General features: G+C 36.5%; 4 protein-coding genes across 8 annotated transcripts; 2 read left to right on the plus strand and 2 right to left on the minus strand.

Moving 5' to 3' along the window:
- Positions 1-5: 5 nt before the first annotated feature.
- Positions 6-7,862, plus strand: LOC130944059 (uncharacterized). Its single transcript, XM_057872195.1, has 13 exons — positions 6-539; positions 799-2,092; positions 2,644-2,862; positions 2,959-3,176; positions 3,669-3,743; positions 4,491-4,562; positions 4,641-4,739; positions 4,901-4,972; positions 5,055-5,169; positions 5,650-5,718; positions 5,807-6,092; positions 6,241-6,319; positions 6,669-7,862. Exons 1-13 carry the CDS (start codon positions 402-404, stop codon positions 7,428-7,430), a joined length of 3,498 nt encoding a protein of 1,165 aa, XP_057728178.1. The 5' UTR covers positions 6-401; the 3' UTR covers positions 7,431-7,862.
- Positions 7,863-9,933: 2,071 nt separating this feature from the next.
- LOC130943875 (uncharacterized) lies at positions 9,934-12,049 on the minus strand. Of its 3 annotated transcripts, none has more exons than XM_057871946.1 (7): positions 11,730-12,049; positions 11,527-11,644; positions 11,355-11,432; positions 11,118-11,146; positions 10,870-10,957; positions 10,634-10,761; positions 9,934-10,450 (listed from the first exon to the last, which is right to left on the minus strand). In XM_057871946.1, the coding sequence occupies exons 1-6, from the start codon at positions 11,916-11,918 to the stop codon at positions 10,667-10,669; spliced, it is 597 nt and encodes a 198-aa protein (XP_057727929.1). In that variant the 5' UTR covers positions 11,919-12,049; the 3' UTR covers positions 9,934-10,450; positions 10,634-10,666. The 3 variants fall into 3 exon arrangements, with proteins under 3 accessions (XP_057727929.1, XP_057727927.1, XP_057727928.1); XM_057871944.1 differs by having other exon boundaries at positions 9,935-10,450; positions 11,355-11,453; positions 11,730-12,045; XM_057871945.1 differs by having other exon boundaries at positions 9,937-10,450; positions 11,355-11,441; positions 11,730-12,028.
- A 429-nt stretch (positions 12,050-12,478) lies between these two features.
- LOC130944262 (U-box domain-containing protein 44) lies at positions 12,479-16,392 on the plus strand. Its single transcript, XM_057872497.1, has 4 exons — positions 12,479-12,803; positions 13,340-13,906; positions 14,043-14,352; positions 14,580-16,392. The coding sequence occupies exons 2-4, from the start codon at positions 13,349-13,351 to the stop codon at positions 16,157-16,159; spliced, it is 2,448 nt and encodes an 815-aa protein (XP_057728480.1). The 5' UTR covers positions 12,479-12,803; positions 13,340-13,348; the 3' UTR covers positions 16,160-16,392.
- Positions 16,393-17,442: 1,050 nt separating this feature from the next.
- LOC130944602 (F-box/kelch-repeat protein At5g42350-like) lies at positions 17,443-20,550 on the minus strand. Of its 3 annotated transcripts, XM_057872990.1 has the most exons (3): positions 20,412-20,550; positions 20,185-20,276; positions 17,450-19,576 (listed from the first exon to the last, which is right to left on the minus strand). In XM_057872990.1, exon 3 carries the CDS (start codon positions 19,483-19,485, stop codon positions 17,749-17,751), a length of 1,737 nt encoding a protein of 578 aa, XP_057728973.1. In that variant the 5' UTR covers positions 19,486-19,576; positions 20,185-20,276; positions 20,412-20,550; the 3' UTR covers positions 17,450-17,748. The 3 variants fall into 3 exon arrangements, with proteins under 3 accessions (XP_057728975.1, XP_057728974.1, XP_057728973.1); XM_057872992.1 differs by lacking the exons at positions 20,185-20,276; positions 20,412-20,550 and adding an exon at positions 20,312-20,339 and having other exon boundaries at positions 17,443-19,472; XM_057872991.1 differs by lacking the exons at positions 20,185-20,276; positions 20,412-20,550 and adding an exon at positions 20,312-20,401 and having other exon boundaries at positions 17,448-19,576.
- Positions 20,551-20,878: the final 328 nt, after the last annotated feature.

Genomic DNA, 20,878 nt, shown 5'->3' on the forward strand with positions numbered 1-20,878 from the left:
ATTAATATTAATATTACTTTATGTAGATGAAATCAAATGAAGCTTCTGCTTCTTAGTATCTCTCGTCTCATCCCCACAAACCCAAAGAGGCCCAAATCAAACTTAAACAAACGAGTCAGTGAAATTTCTCCGTCGAATCTCGACCTCTGTTCTCCACCGACAATACGCCACCGCATCTCGCCGGAAAAATTAAACCCGCCACCAGTTTTTCTTAATTTCTTCCAATTCAGGCGTAGAATTCTCGATTTGCCATCCACCGCTATTCCCTTTTCTCCCAATTCATCATTTCCGTCCCTTTCTCTTTCAACTTAACAAATCCCTAAATCTGATTCAGTTCCTTCTGCGGCGTGCGATCTAATTTAGCGGTTGAAGATTGAAGCCGAATACATACAATTAATGAGATGGCAGCACCACCTAACATGGATCAGTTCGAAGCGTATTTCAGGAGAGCGGATTTAGATGGTGATGGAAGAATCAGTGGAGCTGAAGCTGTCTCGTTCTTCATGGGATCCAATTTGCCCAAACCCGTCCTTGCTCAGGTTCATTTATATTCTCATTATAATTCCTAATTCTAACCTATGCCATACGAATCGCGCCACTGTACTTCTGTTAACTTATATCTTCTGCTTTTTTGGGATTCAATGATGTAATGGAATATGGATATCGTTTCGTGCTTGTTTTGCTTCGGATCCTTGTTCTAGGTTTTTTGTTTGATGCTTTGTTTATTATCTTCAATTATATGATGGAAACTTAGATGTGATCTAGCCTAATACTTGGTGTGCTTGGTGTATTTTACAGGTATGGAATTATGCTGATCAGGCCAAAACTGGTTTCCTTGGGAGGAATGAGTTTTACAATGCTCTGAGATTGGTAACTGTTGCTCAGAGTAAGCGAGATTTGACGCCTGATATCGTGAAGGCCGCATTATATGGTCCTGCTGCTGCAAAAATCCCTGCACCTCAGATCAATCTTGCCGCATTACCCCCACCACGCCAGAATGCAGTAGCTCCTGCTGCATCAATGCCGCAGATGGGTGTCACCGCACTACGCCCAAATGCGGTAGCTCCTGCGGTTTCAATGCCGCAGATAGGTGTAACTGCACCACGCCCGAATTCGGTAGCTCCTGCAGCTTCAATGCCACAGATGGGGCTGACTGCACCGCATCCGAATTCGATTTCGCCTGCAGCTTCAATGACGATGGGTGTAACTGCACCAACATCAACCCAAGGTTTTGCCTACAGAGGGCAAGGATTTCCTGGTCCTGCTGCTAACCAGCAATATTTTCCTTCCCAGCTGGGTCCGACCATGAGACAGCCTCAATCTATGCCAGCTACTAGCGCTCCCCGCCCACAACAGGGGGTTGTAGGCCCGGATATTTCTAAAGGAGTTAGTGTGGCTGGCCACAATCTCTCTAATCCTAGCATCTCAAGTGGTTGGAATAGTGGAGGTCCTGGTACAGTTGCTGCTAGGCCTGGAGGACTAGCTCCATCACTTCCCTTATCAACGTCAGCACCACCACTTGCTCCTGTTTCACCAATGTCCCAGCCAACAACTGTCAACACAAGAGCGTTATCTGTTTCTGGAAATGGTTTCTCTTCCAATTCAGTAGGAAATGATTTATTCTCGACCACATCATCCACACTGAAACAAGAGCCGGCTGGACAGAGTTTTTCATTTAGCAGTTCACCTGCTTCGCCAGCCATTGTTCCAGTGTCTAGTGGTGCCCAACCTGCAACAAAGAAGAATGCTCTTGATTCACTCCAGAGTGCATTCTCAATGCAGCCTGTGGGTAGTCAATTTCAGCGAGGACAGTCTGCTTCACATCCAAGCCAGCAGATTTCACCACCTGCTTCTGCTTCACACTCTAGCCAGCAGATTTCACCACCTGCTTCTTCTCCCCATGCATCATCTGGGATTTCAGCTGGACTTGGAAATACTAATTCTGACAATTCACAGCAGTCTTGGCCAAAAATGAAACCTTCTGATGTGCAGAAGTATACAAGGGTGTTTATGGAAGTTGACACTGATAGGGATGGAAAAATCACAGGGGAGCAGGCCCGCAGTCTATTTTTAAGTTGGAGATTACCTATTGGTAAAACCTTTTGTTTTCATGCTGTGACAACTGTTTGATGTTGTTTCTGCATTAGGTGCATTAATGTATTAACTTGTCCATGATATGTTGCATCATAGCTTCCTAAAATTGGAAATTGAGAATATTACGGATGTTTTTGCTGGGTTATATGGTTGGTGACAACTATTACACCTGAGATCAAATTCACATTTGGGAATCCACTTGATTAAAGCCAAGAATATTTAACAATTCCAAGTCCTTAAGTCTCATCCTTTATGAAATGAATACTTTAAACAATTTTGTGTTGAACATTGTGTTGGCTCGAAATTTGATGTTGCTATTGAAGTTTCTGTGCCATGCTAATGTATTTTAGAAGGTGCTTGGGGGAAAACATTACACTGATGAGATGATGTTATTATTAGATATGTTTATCCACTAAAGCTCAGGACTATCTGTTTCCTGTTTAAGTTCTATGTGATTGCATATCTCATTATTTGGACATGCTCTTGTATAATTCTTGGGACGACCTCCTTTGATAGCATATAATTAAATATGTCCTGGACTTTCTGCAGATGTCTTAAAGAAGGTGTGGGACTTATCTGATCAGGATAATGATAGTATGCTTTCTTTGAAAGAGTTTTGTTATGCTCTTTATTTGATGGAGAGGTACAGGGAAGGTCACTCTCTTCCGCCAACCCTTCCACATAATGTCATGTTTGATGAGACACTATTGTCTATGTTGGGCCATCCTAAAATTCCTCATGGAGGTGCTGCTTGGGGTATACGCCCAGGTATAGTTCAATAACCTACAGATCATGAAAGTTTCCTTTTCCACTTGTCTTTTTAGGATATTCTTGATGGTATTTTTACTTCTTGTTTGTCACAAGGTTTTCAGCAGCAACAAGGGACGCCAGGTGCTCGGCCAGTGGCACCAATAGCTGGTTTGAGGCCGCCGGTTCAAGGAACTTCTGTCCAGGTTAGTGGCAATATGCTGCCCAATCAGCAAAAGTCGGGTGCTCCTGTGTTGGAGGATTCCTTTATGAATCGCACAAATAATGGTGAGCAGCATATGCCAAAGCCTCAAGATGCAACTACTACAGAGAAGGTATTTTCAGAAATGAACGTTCCGCAACTGTTTTTCTTTTTACGTTATCAATGAACTCTTATCCTCCTCATGAGTCTTTGTAATTATCCTCTCTTATTTTCCTAATTTTTATTGAAAACAGTTCCTTCATTCTTTATAAACAAAAAATGCTAACATTATGAAGTTCATCTTAAACCAATAAGTTTAATTACATCCAATAACAATTTGAAGGCCAATGGACACCTTTGACTTTGAAATAGGAGCATTAAGTACCAGTTTGGTAGTTCTTTCAATATTAATTTTAACCTAAAATTTATGTGTCAGTGTCACCTTTTAAGGATGTTGGCCCAGTGTCCCAAATTTAATTTTGCAAGAAATTATTTGAAACAGTTTATGGGGCTCATAAGTACTTTTGGAAACCAAAAGTCTCCCATCTCATGTATTTTTGTATGTGGCCTCAGTTCCTTTGCACCTTTTGATATATCATAAAGATATCACTCTCTGTTGTTGTAGGCTGAAGAATCAGAGAATGTGATTTTGGATTCAAAAGAGAAGTTGGAATACTACCGCAACAAAATGCAGGAACTGGTAATTCATCACATTTATCTTTTCCTTTTGATCTTGAGCTGATGTTGTGTATATGTACTTATGGTTTTATACGTTGAGATAAACTAAATGGAGGATTCAAGGTCGTGCTGCTGGTAGCTTGGTTTTAAGTAATTAGGGTTGATGCACAGCTGCTTGCTACTTCAAAATATAAATTTATTAATTATCTATGACCCTTTTATGTGAAAGTTGTAGCACATGGTTGCCTTTCTTGCTGGAAATGATCTCAACTCAAGCATTTGAAGTTAAGCATAAATTAATCTAATCAAACAGTTGTACTAGAATTATGCAGTTTAGTGTGAGGGAATGTCTTTAACTTGTTAATTCAATATAGCTAGTCCAGCTAATAAATGGGTAGGGATCGATTTGAAATTCAACCTATAGTGACTTAATGGTAGCTTTAAGTTTCTAGTTAGGCTTCATTTTGATTTGTAGTTAGGATTGTGATGGTTGGAGAAGCTTTTCTTGTGCCTGAGAAACTGTAGTTACTAGTTAGAATCATGGTGGCATTTTATAGAAAGTAAGGCTTATAAATGGGTACATCTAAAGGAACTGTTTGGAGTTCAAGAAAGTGAGAAATATTATTTTTTAAGCTTTTTAATTGAGTATGATGGCTTATTATGTGCTGTTAATATAAAACTGTATGCAATGTTATGAGCGACTACAAACATTTGGTGGTGCACTCACTTGTTTCCCACCGATGAATCCTTTTTGCTATATGTATGTCAGGTTCTATATAAAAGCAGATGTGATAATAGACTGAATGAGATTACAGAAAGGGCATCTGCGGACAAACGTGAGGTATGTTCCTTTTCTCTTTAAATATATGATTTAACTTGAAGTTAGAAGAATAAACTCTCAGTTACTGCTATTTTACAGGCAGAGTTGTTAAGCAAGAAATATGAAGAGAAGTACAAACAGGTAGCAGAAATAGCATCCAAATTGACTGTTGAAGAAGCTAAATTTCGTGATATACAGGTAATTAGAAATTTTCATTATTACTTGACAAATAGTAAAAGATAGGGTCAATTGACATGCATTGTCCATGTGCTGCAAATATGAATTTATTTCTGTTAGTTAGGAGGATGTGCACTTGAGCATTTCAATGCATCACGTAACCATTACTTTATACATATTAGGAAAGGAAGGTGGAGTTGCAGCAAGCCATTGTCAAAATGGAACAAGGAGGCAGTGCAGATGGTATTCTTCAGGTATTTTTATTCTCTGAATAATTTCTGGTGTTCTAGAAAACCTCTGCATTATTTTATTGCTGAAGATTAGTTAATTCCATAGGTCCGTGCTGATCGCATACAGTCAGATCTTGAGGAGTTATTTAAGGCTTTGGCTGAACGATGCAAGAAACATGGGATAGATGTGAAGTCAATTGCAATGGTTCAGCTTCCTACCGGTAAGTTCGATGTTGATTTGACTCATTGTGGCTTCTTGCTTAACCCCTTAATTTATTGTTGATTCTCAAAGGGTCACACTACAAAATTGTCATTTTTCTTTTACTTTTTGCTTTTCCCTCTTGTAATATGTGATTCTAGTTATTTTTCTTATGTAATTAATCTACTTCTCGGAGCCATTTAGAAACCTAAATTTTACGAGGGTATACTGGTGGCAAGCCCTTTATAGTTGTTTATCCTTCTCTACTTGTTATGCACTAAATCAAACATCAGCAATTTGCTTAAACATGGGTACTGTATAATAAGTATGTGAGAGCTTGGGGAAAAACATTGGTTCTGTTTAAAATGTATCATTAACTTTACCAAGTTGTATGTATAAGTGGCTGCAATCATAGGTGAAAGATCTGTATAGCATATTAATAGCTATGAAGGCATTTTTCTCTCTAACTGAAACATGATCGTGCATGTGTCTTAAATCATAGGATGGCAACCTGGGATTGCAGAGGGAGCAGCTCTTTGGGATGAAGATTGGGATAAATTTGAAGATGAAGGTATGCAATATTTCTTTCTATGAGTTTTTTGTTTTTGTGTTTTTTGTTTTTTGTTTAATACCCAATTATTTGCTATTTTAACTTCCAGGATTTGCCAATGATCTCACTTTTGCAAAACATGCATCTCCAAAATCAAAACCCACCTTCGTTAAAGGAGAGCAAAATTTCCCTGATGACAATTCAGCTTATGGTTCACCTGTGAATGCAAATGGGAAGCAAGAAACTGCTATTAATGGTGATTATGCAGTTGAAGATGAATCTTATACACACAGTGAAGATGGCTCTGCAAGAAGCCCTCGTGGTAGTCCAGCTGGAAGGACTACTGTGGAAGACAGTCCATTTGTGAAAAGTCCTCGAGGAGATGCAGAAACTAGGTAACTTGTTTGTTTTCTCTTTATTATTTGCTGACAGGGTGGTTTCTGGGCCCTTTCCTATCTTTTTTTGGCTTGTTCTTCCTCTCTGCAGTACTTGGATTTGAATGTAGTGCATTTAGTAATTAAGATATTATTAATGTGGTAACAGAAGTTTTGATGAATCGACTTGGGGTGCATTCGATAATAATGACGATGTAGACTCGGTGTGGAATTTTCCTGGTACCAAGGTAACTTCTGTCAGATAGCTTTTCTTTGTATTGTTTTCTTTCTTTAAAAAGTGTAACAAATTCTCGGTGTCTGTAAATACTTGCGGAGGTGGAGAAAGCCAATATATGTATGAAACATAATGTGGTTTTTTATTTATTATTACCATTATCATCATCATTAATTATTTATTATTATTATTATTATTATGTAATGTTGGTCTTCAATATTACCCTTATTTTTCAAAGTTATGCCATTTTCAGATATCAGTTGCTTTGATTTTCTTGGCACAACCCTGTCCCATTGTGGTTCTTCGCTTTTGTGAAGTAATTGATCTAATGCTATGATAATTTTTCTTGTTTGGTTCTGTAGGACTCTGATGGAGATTTCTTCAAATCTGGTGACTTTGGTATTAACCCAATTAGAACAGGATCTACACATGCAGATGGCATGTTCCAGGCCAAGAGCCCATTTACTTTTGATGATTCGGTGCCTGCAACTCCACTTTCCAAGTTCAGCAACTCTCCGAGATACAAAAACTCCACTTTTGATGATTCAGTACCTGCAACTCCACTTTCCAAGTTTGGCAACTCTCCAAGGTACAGTGAGGCAGGGGATTTCTTTGAGACATCAAGGTTTGATTCAAGGTTCGATTCCTTCAGCATGCATGATGGTGGGTTTTCTCCACAACCAGAGGGGTTTACAAGATTTGATTCCTTTAGTAGCAGCAAGGATTTTGGCTACAGTAGTGAGAATTTCACAAGGTCCGATTCCATGAGTAGCAATAGAGATTTTGGCTTAAATAATGATAAATTCGCAAGGTTTGATTCCATTAGTAGCAGCAGAGATGTTGGGTTCAATAATGACAAATTTTCTAGGTTTGATTCCATAAGTAGCAGCAGCCAAGACTTTGGCTACCATCCTGAGACGTTCACAAGGTTTGATTCCATGAGTAGCAGCAGCAAAGATTTCGGGCATGCAAGGTTTGATTCAATTAGTAGCACCAAGGACTTAGGCCACAGCAGTGCATTCTCTTTCGATGACACTGATCCATTTGGTTCCTCTGGGCCATTTAAGGTTTCTTCAGATACTAATTCTTCGAAGAAGGGTTCTGATAATTGGAGTGCATTCTAGCCTCTAAACCAAGTTTCCTGTTTCCTTTTATGTTTCCATTTCCTTGATTGTTCATTGTAGGCCATTTTTTGTGTATAGTTAGAAGAAAAGCTTGGATGGTATTATTGTATTTTGTGGCGTTGATGTATTAGTCTAAAGAGTTTTTTTTTTTTTTTTTAAGGATTTTTTTTCCTGGGGCTGATGGAGGATGTGTATGAGTGAGAATGAGAGTGAGTGAGAGAGAGATGTGAGATTAAATGATTTGATGTGATATGTACTATACTGAGTTGAATCGCAAGTCAATCTCTATTACGAGCATTGCCACTTATAAGATCTATTTTTCTTGTAAACTAGAGAGCAGTGCTCACTCTGCGTAGGTTCATAGAAGCATTAGTGCTATGCAGCTTCCCTCTGATGTATTTGGTTATGTATGGGTATCTTTCTTCTTATTCTTCGTTCTTAATAGTCAAAACCATATCTAAGGATGAAAAAATAAGAATTAGAGTTGGGGTGAGAGTTATATTCATGATTGAATATAGGGCAATTTACGTAAATAAATAAAGTGGGAGAGTTATTTACGTAAATGTGCAAATCTGTTTGTTGTTACGATTTTGTGCAAAATGGATTTATATGTAAACCGTGGCAACCCACCACGGTTTCTAAACATGCATAAACCGTGGGGAGTCACCACGGTTTATGAAGAAACTTGTTTGCACATAAAACCTTGTGGGTCACCACGGTTTATATGTGGTAAATAATGGCCAGAAAATCTTGTTAATTTTATGTCCAAGAGACACAAAGCTGTTTATTATAAAAATCATTATTTTTATAATAGAAAGAGTACAATAAAAAAAATCAGATAATACTAAGAAAATGATTTTTATAGTGCTTAAAAAATTGATGTCTATTTACTAAAAAATAAAAAATTAATATTTAATTTAAGATGATGAAATTTAATAAATTTGAAATATTTAAAATTTGTTATGTAAAATAAATTAGAAAAAAATTAGACTCTAATAATAAACACCATGAAATTTTTGGATTTTTTTCTATTATAAAATAAAAAAATATTTTTAAAAATAAATTACACTAACATTAATGTTTGGAATCTGTGTTTTTATTTTTTATTTTGAGTTTTTATGAAGTTTTCAAAATCTTAGGCGAACTTATAAAAACTACTCAAAAGTTCGTTTAAGCTTAAGGTGACCTCTCTCATTATATACATCTTTATTTTTTCATTTATAAAATAAAGATTTATTACACTATAACATATTAATGAGTACAATAAAATAATTACTTGTTAATATTGGTATATTAATATTCATTAACATGCTTATTGATTAAATCTTTTATATAGATTTAATAAATTCACATATAAGTGTATATTGATACATTAGTATTTGTTAAATTTAAAATAAAAAATATTTATTATATTTTAAGAATATTAATGAGTACTCTAAAAATATTAATAAGTAATTATTTTATTATGTTCATTAATATTTTTTATAGTATAATAAATATTTAAATATAGTGTAAAATGAAAAATAGGAATAAACATAATGAAAAACTAATTGATAATACATGTAAAAATTTTATAGTATATATTAGTCAATAATACATAAAGAGAACGAAAAAATTTTATTATAAATATTCAATAGAAATAGATGATTTTTTTTCTTTATAAAATGTACTATATAGTGTGTATTTATTAGGCTGCCTTTGTTTTCAACAACAAAATAGGATAAGACACTGAAAATAGGACATGACAAGACACTGATGGATAGAGACACAAAATTTTATGTTCTTGTAATTCTGCTTGGTGATAAACTAGAACAAATTATGAAAATCTAATTTATTCTCATTTTTTTCATTAAAAAAATTTGAGATGAAAAATATAATAATAAAAAATATAATTATAAAAAATTTAACAAGAATAATAAAAAAATAAAAAATAAGTTGTGTCTCTTGGACATAAAATTAACAAGGTTTTCTGGCCATTATTTACCACACATAAACCGTGGTGACCCGCAAGGTTTTATGTGCAAACAAGTTTCTTCATAAACCGTGGTGACTCCCCACGGTTTATTCTTGCCAAATTTCCTTCATAAACCGTGGTGACCTACCACGGTTTCCTCCTACAAAAATTTGCTCCTAATCCGTGGTGACCTCCCACGGTTTATGCATGTTTAGAAACCGTGGTGGGTTGCCACGGTTTACATATAAATCTATTTTGCACAAAATCGTAACAACAAACAGATTTGCACATTTACGTTAATAACTCTCCCACTTTATTTATTTACGTAAATTGCCCTTGAATATATTGATTTGTGTTGAACTTATTTTATTTTCCCTCCTTATTTTGAGTGGTGGCAAAATGTTTTTCTAAGTTGTTTTATTTTATTTTCTATCAAGAATGTTAGAGGATTATTAGAATTTATTATTCTTAGTCATCAATTAATCATCAATGTTTAAAAATATAAAATGACGTATTTTGTATTATTAGACTAAAAGAATTAAGTTGATGACTAAATAATGGTCAAAAACAATAAATTCGGGCAGTTTTTTAGCATTTCTCATTTTCTATTCTTTTTTCGGACACTCGGCCTCAAATTAATTCTAAAAAATACATCATCTCAAATATTACTGTAATCCTAACAGTAGAAAAATTGCTCGTTTTAATATTGTAATTTATTCATTTTTCAGCCTCCCATGTTATAGAAAAAGAACAAGCATAATTACACGCCATTTTCCAAGTGAGCAGTAAGCTTGATGAAAGAATAGAGTGCGTTATTAAGCCAAACACAAGAAACATGAAGCTAGTGTCGGCAAAACTATCTTGAGGAACTTGCTTTTGCTTCATCTTTAACATCTCATAAACCGTTGAAAGCTAATTTTATACGCGGGATGCAAAAACGAAATGAACATGATGCGAATATATTTCACTATCTTCTGACAAATCAGTAAATTTAACGTCAACAACCTGGAATGCTGGTCCCCATTACTATAATCAGATAATCCACATGCTACACATTTCCGGCATCCTGTACATGCAAAAAAAATTAATCATGCCAGTAATAAGTGGGGGGAAAAAATTCTATTTGGTTATGAATTTCTCGTTAATCGTTGAGTTATCTTGCAAACCAATTACTTTTACTTTCCTCATTCTGTCTTTCCTAAAGGCGGAAGAAAGGATAATGGTTTCTATAAAGGAAAAATCATGTTACCCTTTGATGATACTGCTTGCCACCCAATGCTGCCTATTCCTTAGTATCTTCTACCTCTTGATGAAGTTGGTGAAACGAATATAGGAATCTCGAGCGCATATTTGCCATTTCTACTAGTGTCTCTAGTGCTGCAAAGAATTTCATTCGACAGAATGTGTTATATCCTGGTTATCAGCACATTTGCAAGGGAAGCAAGGAGATTTAAGATCATCAATTCTTAATTCTTATATGTCTACCTCTCTCAAATGACAGTTGGGCGGCTCGAAGCTTTGGCGGAATTAAAATTCCAAAGACTGACAATGACTTCGCTCGCTCCCTTCGAACCTGTGAATATCACTAACAACATTTATACAATAACTCAATTCAAAGCTTAGAAACTTGGACAAGGGAAATGTATATAAAATGTTCACTCCATGATTCCATCATGGTAGCAATGATATTAATAACAATCCAGTGCAAGAAGAAGAAAGTGTAGAATACTTACTACTACATCATCATCATCATCTGCGCGTTCTGAAAATTTCTTTGCAATGGTCACCTCAGCAGTTTGTACAACCACCATGTATAAGAAAATTAGAAACATCTAACAGAAGTACTTAAAAGTACACAGCAGCAGAATCAAATAACAAATGAAGCAGAAGTTTGGTTTGAGTAGGTATGTTTCATTTAAAAATATGCTTAAATTAGCACAACCCTAATTACTCAGGTAAGAATGCCATACCAGAAGATTTGGTGCTAGTACTATCTTCATCTTCTTCAACTTCTTCAGAGGATACCCATTTACGCAACACGAACCATGCTTTTGCATCTACCGAATCAACTTTAATATTCAAACAGATAAATAATCAAGAAGTACACAGCACCATGTTCCACTATAAAAACACAAACTTTACCATCATATTCGGTAATTTTCAACGTTGTAGAAGCTGGATGGAATTTGAGGTCCAAAAGAGAAGTATTAAGGCGTGCAGTTCCCATGGAATGCCTCGCACTCGCTAATTCCATCCATGCCTGTCCAAAATTAGGGCAAGTGAATTGCAGAATTGTGAGAAGATTTTAGTTTTTTAGGGAATTAGGAAGAAGAATGAGTACCTACTTGTCCAAGTGTGGAAGAGAGAGAGTGAGAGAGGGAAAGATAGCTATTAAGTGAGTCCATGAATTGCAACACGAGTTTCTCTTCAGCTCCAGGCTGGAGTCGCACTTCCCGTCGATTCTCAACTTCAACCGCCTCCTGCGGCGGTTCTTGATCGCCGCCACTTTCGGGAATGAAATGCCGTTCCTCCATGAAAGTTAGTTAGTTCACAATTCCAGCCTCCGATCTCTGCAACGCTTGTTTGATCCCAAATATTGGTAATTTCGATATGTATTGATTTAATCTTGATGCATAAAAAAAATTTAAATTGCATATATTTATATATAAATACATTAATAGTTAATTTTAATATATAAATAATATTTTAAAAAATTTACGGAGCAATTTAGTACAGTTTAAGTATATGTAAGATTTACTTCACCGATTAAACAGTAGCTTTTTTTGTTATTTTTTTTTAGTGCTTGAAAATGTATTTGACAAAAAATATATATAAATGAGAGTTTCAATGAAGAATATAAGCTGAAAGATTTTCCCAATTTTTGATGTATTTAGTATCATTATAAAGTAATGATTGATATTGATAAAAACACGAGTGGAGCCAACCTGGCAGTGTTTGAAGGGACACTGTACATAAATAAGAAATATGTTATTTTACTTGTATTATTTTTGTGAATATGTTTTTTATTTTTAATTTTTATATATCATAAAAAATATCATAAACAAACATAATAATCTCTCTCTCTCTCTCTCTCTCAGGCTGGCTGAGTTGATGACTATTTCCTCCCAGTCAACCTTCTCTCCTTCTCTCTGATTTTCCTCCCTTTTAATTTTATTTATTTATTTTTGCAATTTCTGTTGCTGTTGTTCTCTTCTTCTTCCTCCTCCTCTTCTTTGTTCCTACATCTCAACTTTCATCTCTGCAATTCCAGCTCTTTATACCATGACACTGCACCAACCACTTTCTCCAATCAACTTTTCCTCAACCTCTTTTCTTTAACTCTCAAACTTTAGTATAAACTAAAAAGTAGGGTTTCAGAATAGTATCTCTGCCACTTCCACCAATTTTGATTTACACAGGTAACTCTTATTGATCAGCTCAATTCTGCAATTTATTATTTATTTTTAAAATTTAGAGAAAATTATTGATCCCCCCCCCCCCTTTTTTTGTTTTGTTGTCCTTGGTCGTAACCCAAATTATCTCTGCTCTGAAGAAATGTTTTTATTTTTCTTGGGTTTGAATTTTCTCGGAATTCTCCTCTTGATTGCAACGATAATTTCAATGGAAATTAATCTGAACTAGTTTGTATGGCTCTCTTTCTAAATTAAGGCGATATGTGTCGATTCTGGGAGATCTTAATTCAGTGATCCTTATTATTATTATTTTTTTAGCACTAGATTGTTGAACTGTTCTCTAATTTTGACTTAATTTAATGGTTCTTTGCAATTTCGTCGTTGTAGTAAGAATATATCTTTGCCAAGGCATGATTCTGTTTGTGCGTTTACATCAAATTTCTTCATTGTTTAACTACTCTTTTGATATTATGAATTGTCATTATTGAACAATGGAAACTTATCAGCACTACCTTGCTGTGTTGTTTTATTTGGGGGAATAGGAAACATATATGATGGCTTCAAGCTGGGATGGAAGCAATGACCCTGGCAGCCAGTCAGATGATAGCTTTCATTTCGATAGGTTGCACATTGAGCCCATTTATGATGCTTTCGTGTGTCCTCTGACAAAGCAAGTTATGCGGGACCCTGTAACGTTAGAAAATGGACAGACTTTTGAACGTGAAGCAATTGAAAAGTGGTTCAAGGAATGCAAGGAAAGTGGACGGCAACTTGTTTGTCCGTTGACTCTGCAGGAGTTAAAGAGTGCAGAACTGAATCCAAGTATGGCTCTGCGAAACACCATTGAAGAGTGGACGGCCAGGAATGAAGCTGCACAGCTGGATATGGCTCGCCGCTCGTTGAATATGGGAAGTCCAGAAAATGATACGCTTTATACTTTAAAGTATATCCAGCACATATGCCGAAGAAGCAGGTCAAATAAGCATAATGTCCGCAGTGCAGGGCTCATACCCATGATTGTTGACATGTTGAAGAGCAGCAGCCGTAAGATACGATGTAGAGCTTTGGAAACTCTTAGAGTTGTGGTAGAGGAAGACGATGAAAATAAGGTTGTGACTTCTTTGCTGGCTATCATTTAATTTCCTTTGCAGTATGTGTGCGTATTTTTTCAACTTTTAATTTTATTTTTTAGCTCTGGCATTTTGCCTTTGGGATTTATGTTAACATCTTCTCTTTGTTCCAAAGGAATTGTTGGCGGAAGGTGACACTGTGCGTACAGTTGTAAAATTCCTGTCTCATGAGCTTTCAAAAGAAAGAGAGGAAGCTGTCTCTTTGCTTTATGAGCTCTCAAAATCTGAAACCCTATGTGAGAAGATTGGTTCAATTAATGGAGCTATTCTTATATTAGTTGGAATGACAAGCAGCAATTCAGAAGATCTTTCTACTGTTGAGAAGGCTGATAAAACATTGGAGAATCTGGAGAAGTGTGAGAATAACGTACGGCAGATGGCTGAAAATGGTAGATTGAAGCCTCTTCTGACCCAACTTCTTGAAGGTGCTAATACTACTCTGTAATTAATCTCAATCAAAGCTGTGTTGTGTGGCTACTTTGCTCACTATTTATGTTAATTCTCAAGAGAGCATAATTTATATTTTGCTTTTGAAATGGGTATCCGTGTATTATTATTATAATTGTTATTATTCTTAGTATCGGGGCTCAAGATTGGTTGCAGAACTCTCTTTCATATGTGAGAATCAAATCATTATCATGTATCCTTTCAGGTCCACCGGAAACAAAACTTTCAATGGCTGGATTCCTTGGTGAGCTGGTTTTAAACAATGACGTCAAAGTCCATGTTGCTAGAACTGCAGGTTCATCTTTGATCAATATAATGAAAAGTGGTAATATGCAGTCAAGAGAAGCTGCACTGAAGGCACTAAATCAGATATCGTGCGAGCCAAGTGCAAAGGTTCTTATCGAAGCGGGAATACTTTCTCCTCTTGTCAATGACCTTTTTGCAGTGGGTCCAAATCAGCTTCCAACACGATTAAAAGAGGTTGCTGCTACAATTCTTGCCAATGTGGTGAACTCAGGGGAAGACTTTGACTCAATTCCTTTCGGACCTGGTCACCAAACTCTGGTCTCAGAGGACATAGTTCATAATCTACTTCATCTCATAAGCAATACTGGTCCAGCAATTGAGTGCAAACTTCTCCAAGTTCTTGTCGGACTCACTAATTCTCCAACCACAGTTCTGAGTGTGGTTTCTGCTATCAAAAGTTCTGGCGCCACTATCAGTTTAGTTCAATTCATTGAGGCTCCACAGAAAGATCTGCGTGTAGCTTCCATAAGACTTCTTCGAAATCTCTCACCCCACATGGGTCAGGAACTAGCCGATGCTCTACGTGGCTCAGTTGGACAGCTTAGTGGTCTAGTTAAAGTCATATCAGAGAGTACAGGAATCACTGAAGAGCAGGCAGCAGCTGTTGGCCTTTTAGCGGATCTTCCTGAGAGGGATTTGGGACTCACAAGGCAGCTGCTAGATGAAGGTGCATTTCAGCTGGTCATATCTAGGGTGATTGCCATCAGGAAGGGTGAGATCAGGAGCAGTCGCTTCATGACACCATTTCTTGAAGGGCTTGTGAAGATTCTTGCAAGGGTTACATATGTCATCGATCAGGAGCCAGAAGCCCTTGCACTCTGTCGTGACCACAATCTTGCTGCATTGTTTATTGAAATGCTTCAAACTAACGGACTTGATAATGTACAGATGGTTTCCGCCACAGCTTTAGAGAACCTGTCCCAAGAGTCGAAAAATTTAACAAAGTTGCCTGATTTGCCACCGCCAGGTGTTTGTGCTTCAATCTTTACATGCTGTTACACACAACCGGTCATTACTGGACTGTGTAGGATTCATAGAGGATTGTGCTCTTTAAAAGAAACATTTTGCCTTTTTGAAGGGCAAGCAGTCCTTAAGTTGGTAGCTCTACTGGACCACACGAATGTGAATGTGGTTGAGGCAGCACTTGCAGCCTTAGCTACTCTTATAGATGATGGAGTAGATATTGAACAAGGAGTACAGGTGTTGTTGGATGCGGAGGGAGTGAGGCCTATACTCGATGTGTTACTCGAGAAACGGACAGAGAACTTGCGGAGGAGGGCAGTCTGGGCAGTGGAGAGATTGTTGCGAACAGAGGATATAGCCTATGAAGTTTCAGGCGATCAAAATGTGAGCACTGCACTTGTGGATGCTTTCCAGCATGGCGACTACCGAACAAGGCAGATTGCGGAGCGTGCCCTCAAGCATGTTGATAAGATACCAAACTTCTCCGGAATCTTCCCAAACATGGGAGGAGCGTAAGCCTGTTGTAGATGCTTCAATGTGAGGTTTACAATTATGATTACAAATATTTGTATGTAATTTTCTGTTGTTCCAAGCAGTTTTGGATTGTATCTATATTTTTGTTTTATTTTATCTGCTATGCATTGATTCAACTGCAGTTGGGATTGTTGTATACTAATTATCCATTCTTTTAGGAGGTGTTAATTTTTCCTTGCAAGACTATTATGAAGGATCAAAACATCTTTACAGAACTTACACCAGTATGAAAATTTGGGCCAGGAAATTCCAGAAATTGGTTTAAATTCCCATCGAAATTAAAAATATTCGTGAAACCAATACCAAATTTGTATAAAGACCTGTTGTGACCTTTTCAATACGCAGAAGATGGTGAGTAGAGAACCACATTGACATTGTTATCTGGTCGCTTGTAATGGCAAAGCTATCTATGACAATATAATTGAATATTACTATTTTTAATTAAGAATCGAATTTATATTAAGTTGCATAAATAAGAAATAACGATAATGCATTTTGATTACATATTTTAATTAATTCAATCTTTTTAAAAGAAAAGAAAGTATATATAGTGTCGGGTTAAAACACACAAACCAATTGACATATAAATTTAAAACATTTAGTAAAAATGACCAATATACATAGGGCATTGGTCAAAGACTTAAAAAAGGCATGGAAAGAATAAAAATTTACAAATGTTCAATTTTGTTAATTCCATAACCAATTATTACACAATTCCCTTAAAAAGAATTAATTTCCTTACAACTTTTAGTCCTACTACTCAATTTTCAAAAGCACTTAAAGGATACTGATATCCTGTCATCATTGGCATGCGTTGTCTTCTAACGATTAAATTATAAATGAATATGATATTCTTTTAAAAAAATAAAAACCTTATTTTATAATTTAGCATTTCAATAAATTAATAACCTTTTAAATACACCTAGAATATTAGAATATAGAGCGACACAAACTCAGTAATACATTGAAAAATATTTCTTACTCCAAGAGTTACCCTATTTTGTTTTTCTTTCTCGAATTCTTCACATTTCTACCGTCTCTTCAAACGAAATTTGTTTATTATTTTCTGATTTTCTCTCATTATAATCTGACTTAATTGTTCAAGTACCATAAGGAAGAAATAAAAATAGGCAATTGCTTAAATGAGTAGTCCAGGACCCAAATTGCTTTATAGAGTAGAATAATGCGTTCATTTAACTCCCATGGTTAAGCAAACCTTGAAAATTGGAATTAGCATCCTACCTATGAAAATGACTAATGCTCGAGGCCAGATACTAAAAGACAAAATGAGGTTGATTGGTGAACTAATAAATGAATTTAGAAGACCAAGGAATAAAAGAGAGTAGAATTCATCTTACAAACACATAATTCCAGGAACTTGATGGATAGCAGAAAAATACAAGTGCAAAGCCAAAGGGAGGAATTCAACTTTATGATTGGTGTGAAATGAATTAAATAAGGTACATAAGAAACCCTGAAACAGAGAACCTGCAAAGTTCAGTAGACTTGCCCGTATAAAATTATGTGCAGCCAAATACAAAGTAAAAATGCATGCATGTAAGCTAAGGATTTCAAAGATGTAGCACTGCCACAGTTTTGGTCAAGCAAGAAGAAGCATCCAGCTCATGAGTGACATGATTCCTTGAAATATGGTGCCAGCATGCCATATCAGACACATCACATACAGTGAAAAAATCCAACACCTGACCAAATATCTTGAACATCTCTATCCCAAAAATAAGGCTTTTGTCTGCCACAAATACTGCATTCCAATCCATTGGGGCATCAGGATGCACTGAGACTTCAGTCCAGGTAAGATACATGAGATCTAACTCCCATAATTTTCTAACAGCCTTGTTCCGGCGCCCGATTTGACCATCCCCTTCACACCAGGACACAGATAGCATGAAAAGACGGCCATCGGAAGATACAAGTTTGGGGTAGTATTCAAGAACACGCGGCGGAAATGGAGAGGTTTGAATTGATATCCAGAATCCCCGTTCAACATCATAAGCCGCAAGCTTGTCCGTCTCGGAATAAACATAAAACATCTTGCCACAAACAATTCCAGAACATGCAACCCCAAAATCAAAAGGCAATCGCTGGATTTCAGTCCATTTATTTGATACAGAATCATATATTTCTCCAGAGTCCAGAGGCTCGTCCCATGATCCCAGACCTCCTACGGCTATCAGCAAAACTCTTCTACTTCCCTTTGAACTTGAATGATCACTCTTTTGTCTAAGGAATTTGTATGTCCTTCTACTGGTAACAGATGAAGCTTCACTCTCATTGAAAGAAGATCTGCAATGACGTCTCATTGAGAGCTTATGAGGATCCTCGTAGACGTCCGACACCCCACCGATCCTTGATCTTGGACGTCTATCCTGCCGGCTTTGATGACCTTGACATGTTGGGAAATCCGAACTGACCTCAGAAACTCCTAATATAGGAACTGATCTTCCATATTTCATAGATGGTATTTTACGCCAAGACTTCGTCAAGGGACTAAATACGACCACCCCTTTGTGCGTCTTGAATGAGCTCCTATCCACCCTCCCAAAGCTGGTCAAGCTAGAACATCCTCCAACAATGAAGATATCATCCTGTATACTGGCAACAGAGAACAAGAACCTTCCCCTTAGGTATTCGGCATCTATCCTATGCCATTGATTCATAGACACATCCAATGCATGTATCTCCCCAGAGCAAAAGCCATCTTTAACTGCACCAAACAGAAACAGCCATGGATTTTGATATGAACCCTCTCTTCTCATTTGGAGGAATCTAGGAGTGGTAGTCAATGCCCTCCATTTCTTGCACACAAGGCGAGCATTCATGAGACTTGTCAACGGGAGCCGGACCAAACACATTTCCAGAACATCGTCCGGGAGAAAGATATGCATTCTAGTATTTGCAGCCAATTCTTCAATTTCAGAATTCTTTCTAGAGTGTCTCCGCCAAAATATGTCCCTCACCCCATACGAGAAACAATCCACGGCAGTTTCTTCAGGGCCACAAATAGGTTTATATCCCCTACCCTCTTCACTGGCACTCGATCTCCTCCTACCATTTGAATCACTGAATTCATCACTGGTGTCGGCGCCTACCTTGCAGCCCCCACCTCGACTGTACAGAGTTAGGCATCTTAAAGCAACACCCTTCAGATCATCATCTTCTTCCCCCGCACTTCTGTTATTCTTCTTTCTCAGCTTCTGGCTGACACTCCTCACAAGACGCTTGGACACGCTCAAACTCTGGACATCTTGACAAAGGGATTCGTCTGCCCCCAATCCTTCAGAAAACATTATGCTCACTCACTAATTTTTCACAAGAAAAAATACAAGCCCCATAGCTATCTTGAAACTTGCGTTCTAGAATAGCACACAAGCTCGCCTTCTATGATTCATCTCAAGAAAGAAAAAACACAATAAATTAGAATCACAATCACCAACTGCAACACCACACATACATTATTAATGCTCTATAAGTTAACGTTCCACACATAACAAAGCATTTCTCCGTTAAAAACACTTGCTACACCTCATCAAGAGTTGCAGAGATGAAAAAACAAGAACGATCCTTAAAATATACCTTTTTCTAACAAAAATTATGAATAAAAAACGGAAATTTCCTTGGAAGGCAGTGAATGAACCCAGATCCAGAAGGGAAGTGGAAACATAGGGTGAAAATTGCAAATCTATGTGGAAATTGAAAAAGAAAATAAAATAATAAGAATAAAGAGATGAACTTGAGGAAGAAAAGAGGTAGCAGTGAGTGAGAGTGAAAGATGAGTATGAACAGTGACTGATACCTAACACAACACAACAAAAAACACCGCAAACTGAAATCTTGAGAAGGAAATAAATTGAGTTCACATATCCATGCGACTTTTGTGGTTGGATAAATCTAATCTAGTGCACAACGGAAACAAACGTTCACAGAATTTCCAAAGCAGAAGAAAGTGTGAAAAAAGAAGAGAACGAAAGGGGAAAGAGAAGACTTACATTGCAATGCAATTGAGAAAGAGAGAGAAAGAGGTGGGGGAAGGAATCACGAATTCGAGAGTCCAATTAAAATGGTCATGTTGTACTTGTACCTACCACATCAACACAGAAAAGAAAACAACTTTACCTTTTGTTTTCATGGAACCTCTACGATTAGGAAGAACCGAAGAAGAAAGCAGAAGAATAATAGTAATATTAAATAAATAAAGAGAAAAAGAAGAACATACATTAGTGAGATTAGGGGAGTCAAGAAATGAAAAAAAGACATTGGATGAGGAGCAGGTTAGTTGGTGGAGACGGGAATTTAGTAAAGCGACTTCACCACTCATTAAAAAGCGAACCACCACCCTTCATCCAGCCCCTTCAATCTCTCCTTTCTCTTTTCTTTACCCCTCATTTTTTATTTAGAGTAAATATTCTTTTTGTGTTAATATTTTGGATAAGTTCTAAAGTTGTAATATTTTAATAGTCTTATTCAAGTTTTTAATATTTTAAAATCGTTTTAATTTTATCCTGTCATTAATTCTGTTAAATAGGACAAAAACATTAGGGATAAAAATATATATAGAAATAAATTTTAATTTTATTATTTAATAATATCAATTTTTTACTATATATAATATTCAATTATTTTTTAATCATATATAAATAAATTACACTTAATCATATTATTTTTATTTTAAACAAATTAATT

This window comes from Arachis stenosperma, chromosome 8 (genome assembly GCF_014773155.1).
Source record: "Arachis stenosperma cultivar V10309 chromosome 8, arast.V10309.gnm1.PFL2, whole genome shotgun sequence".
Classification (NCBI taxonomy): domain Eukaryota; kingdom Viridiplantae; phylum Streptophyta; class Magnoliopsida; order Fabales; family Fabaceae; genus Arachis; species Arachis stenosperma.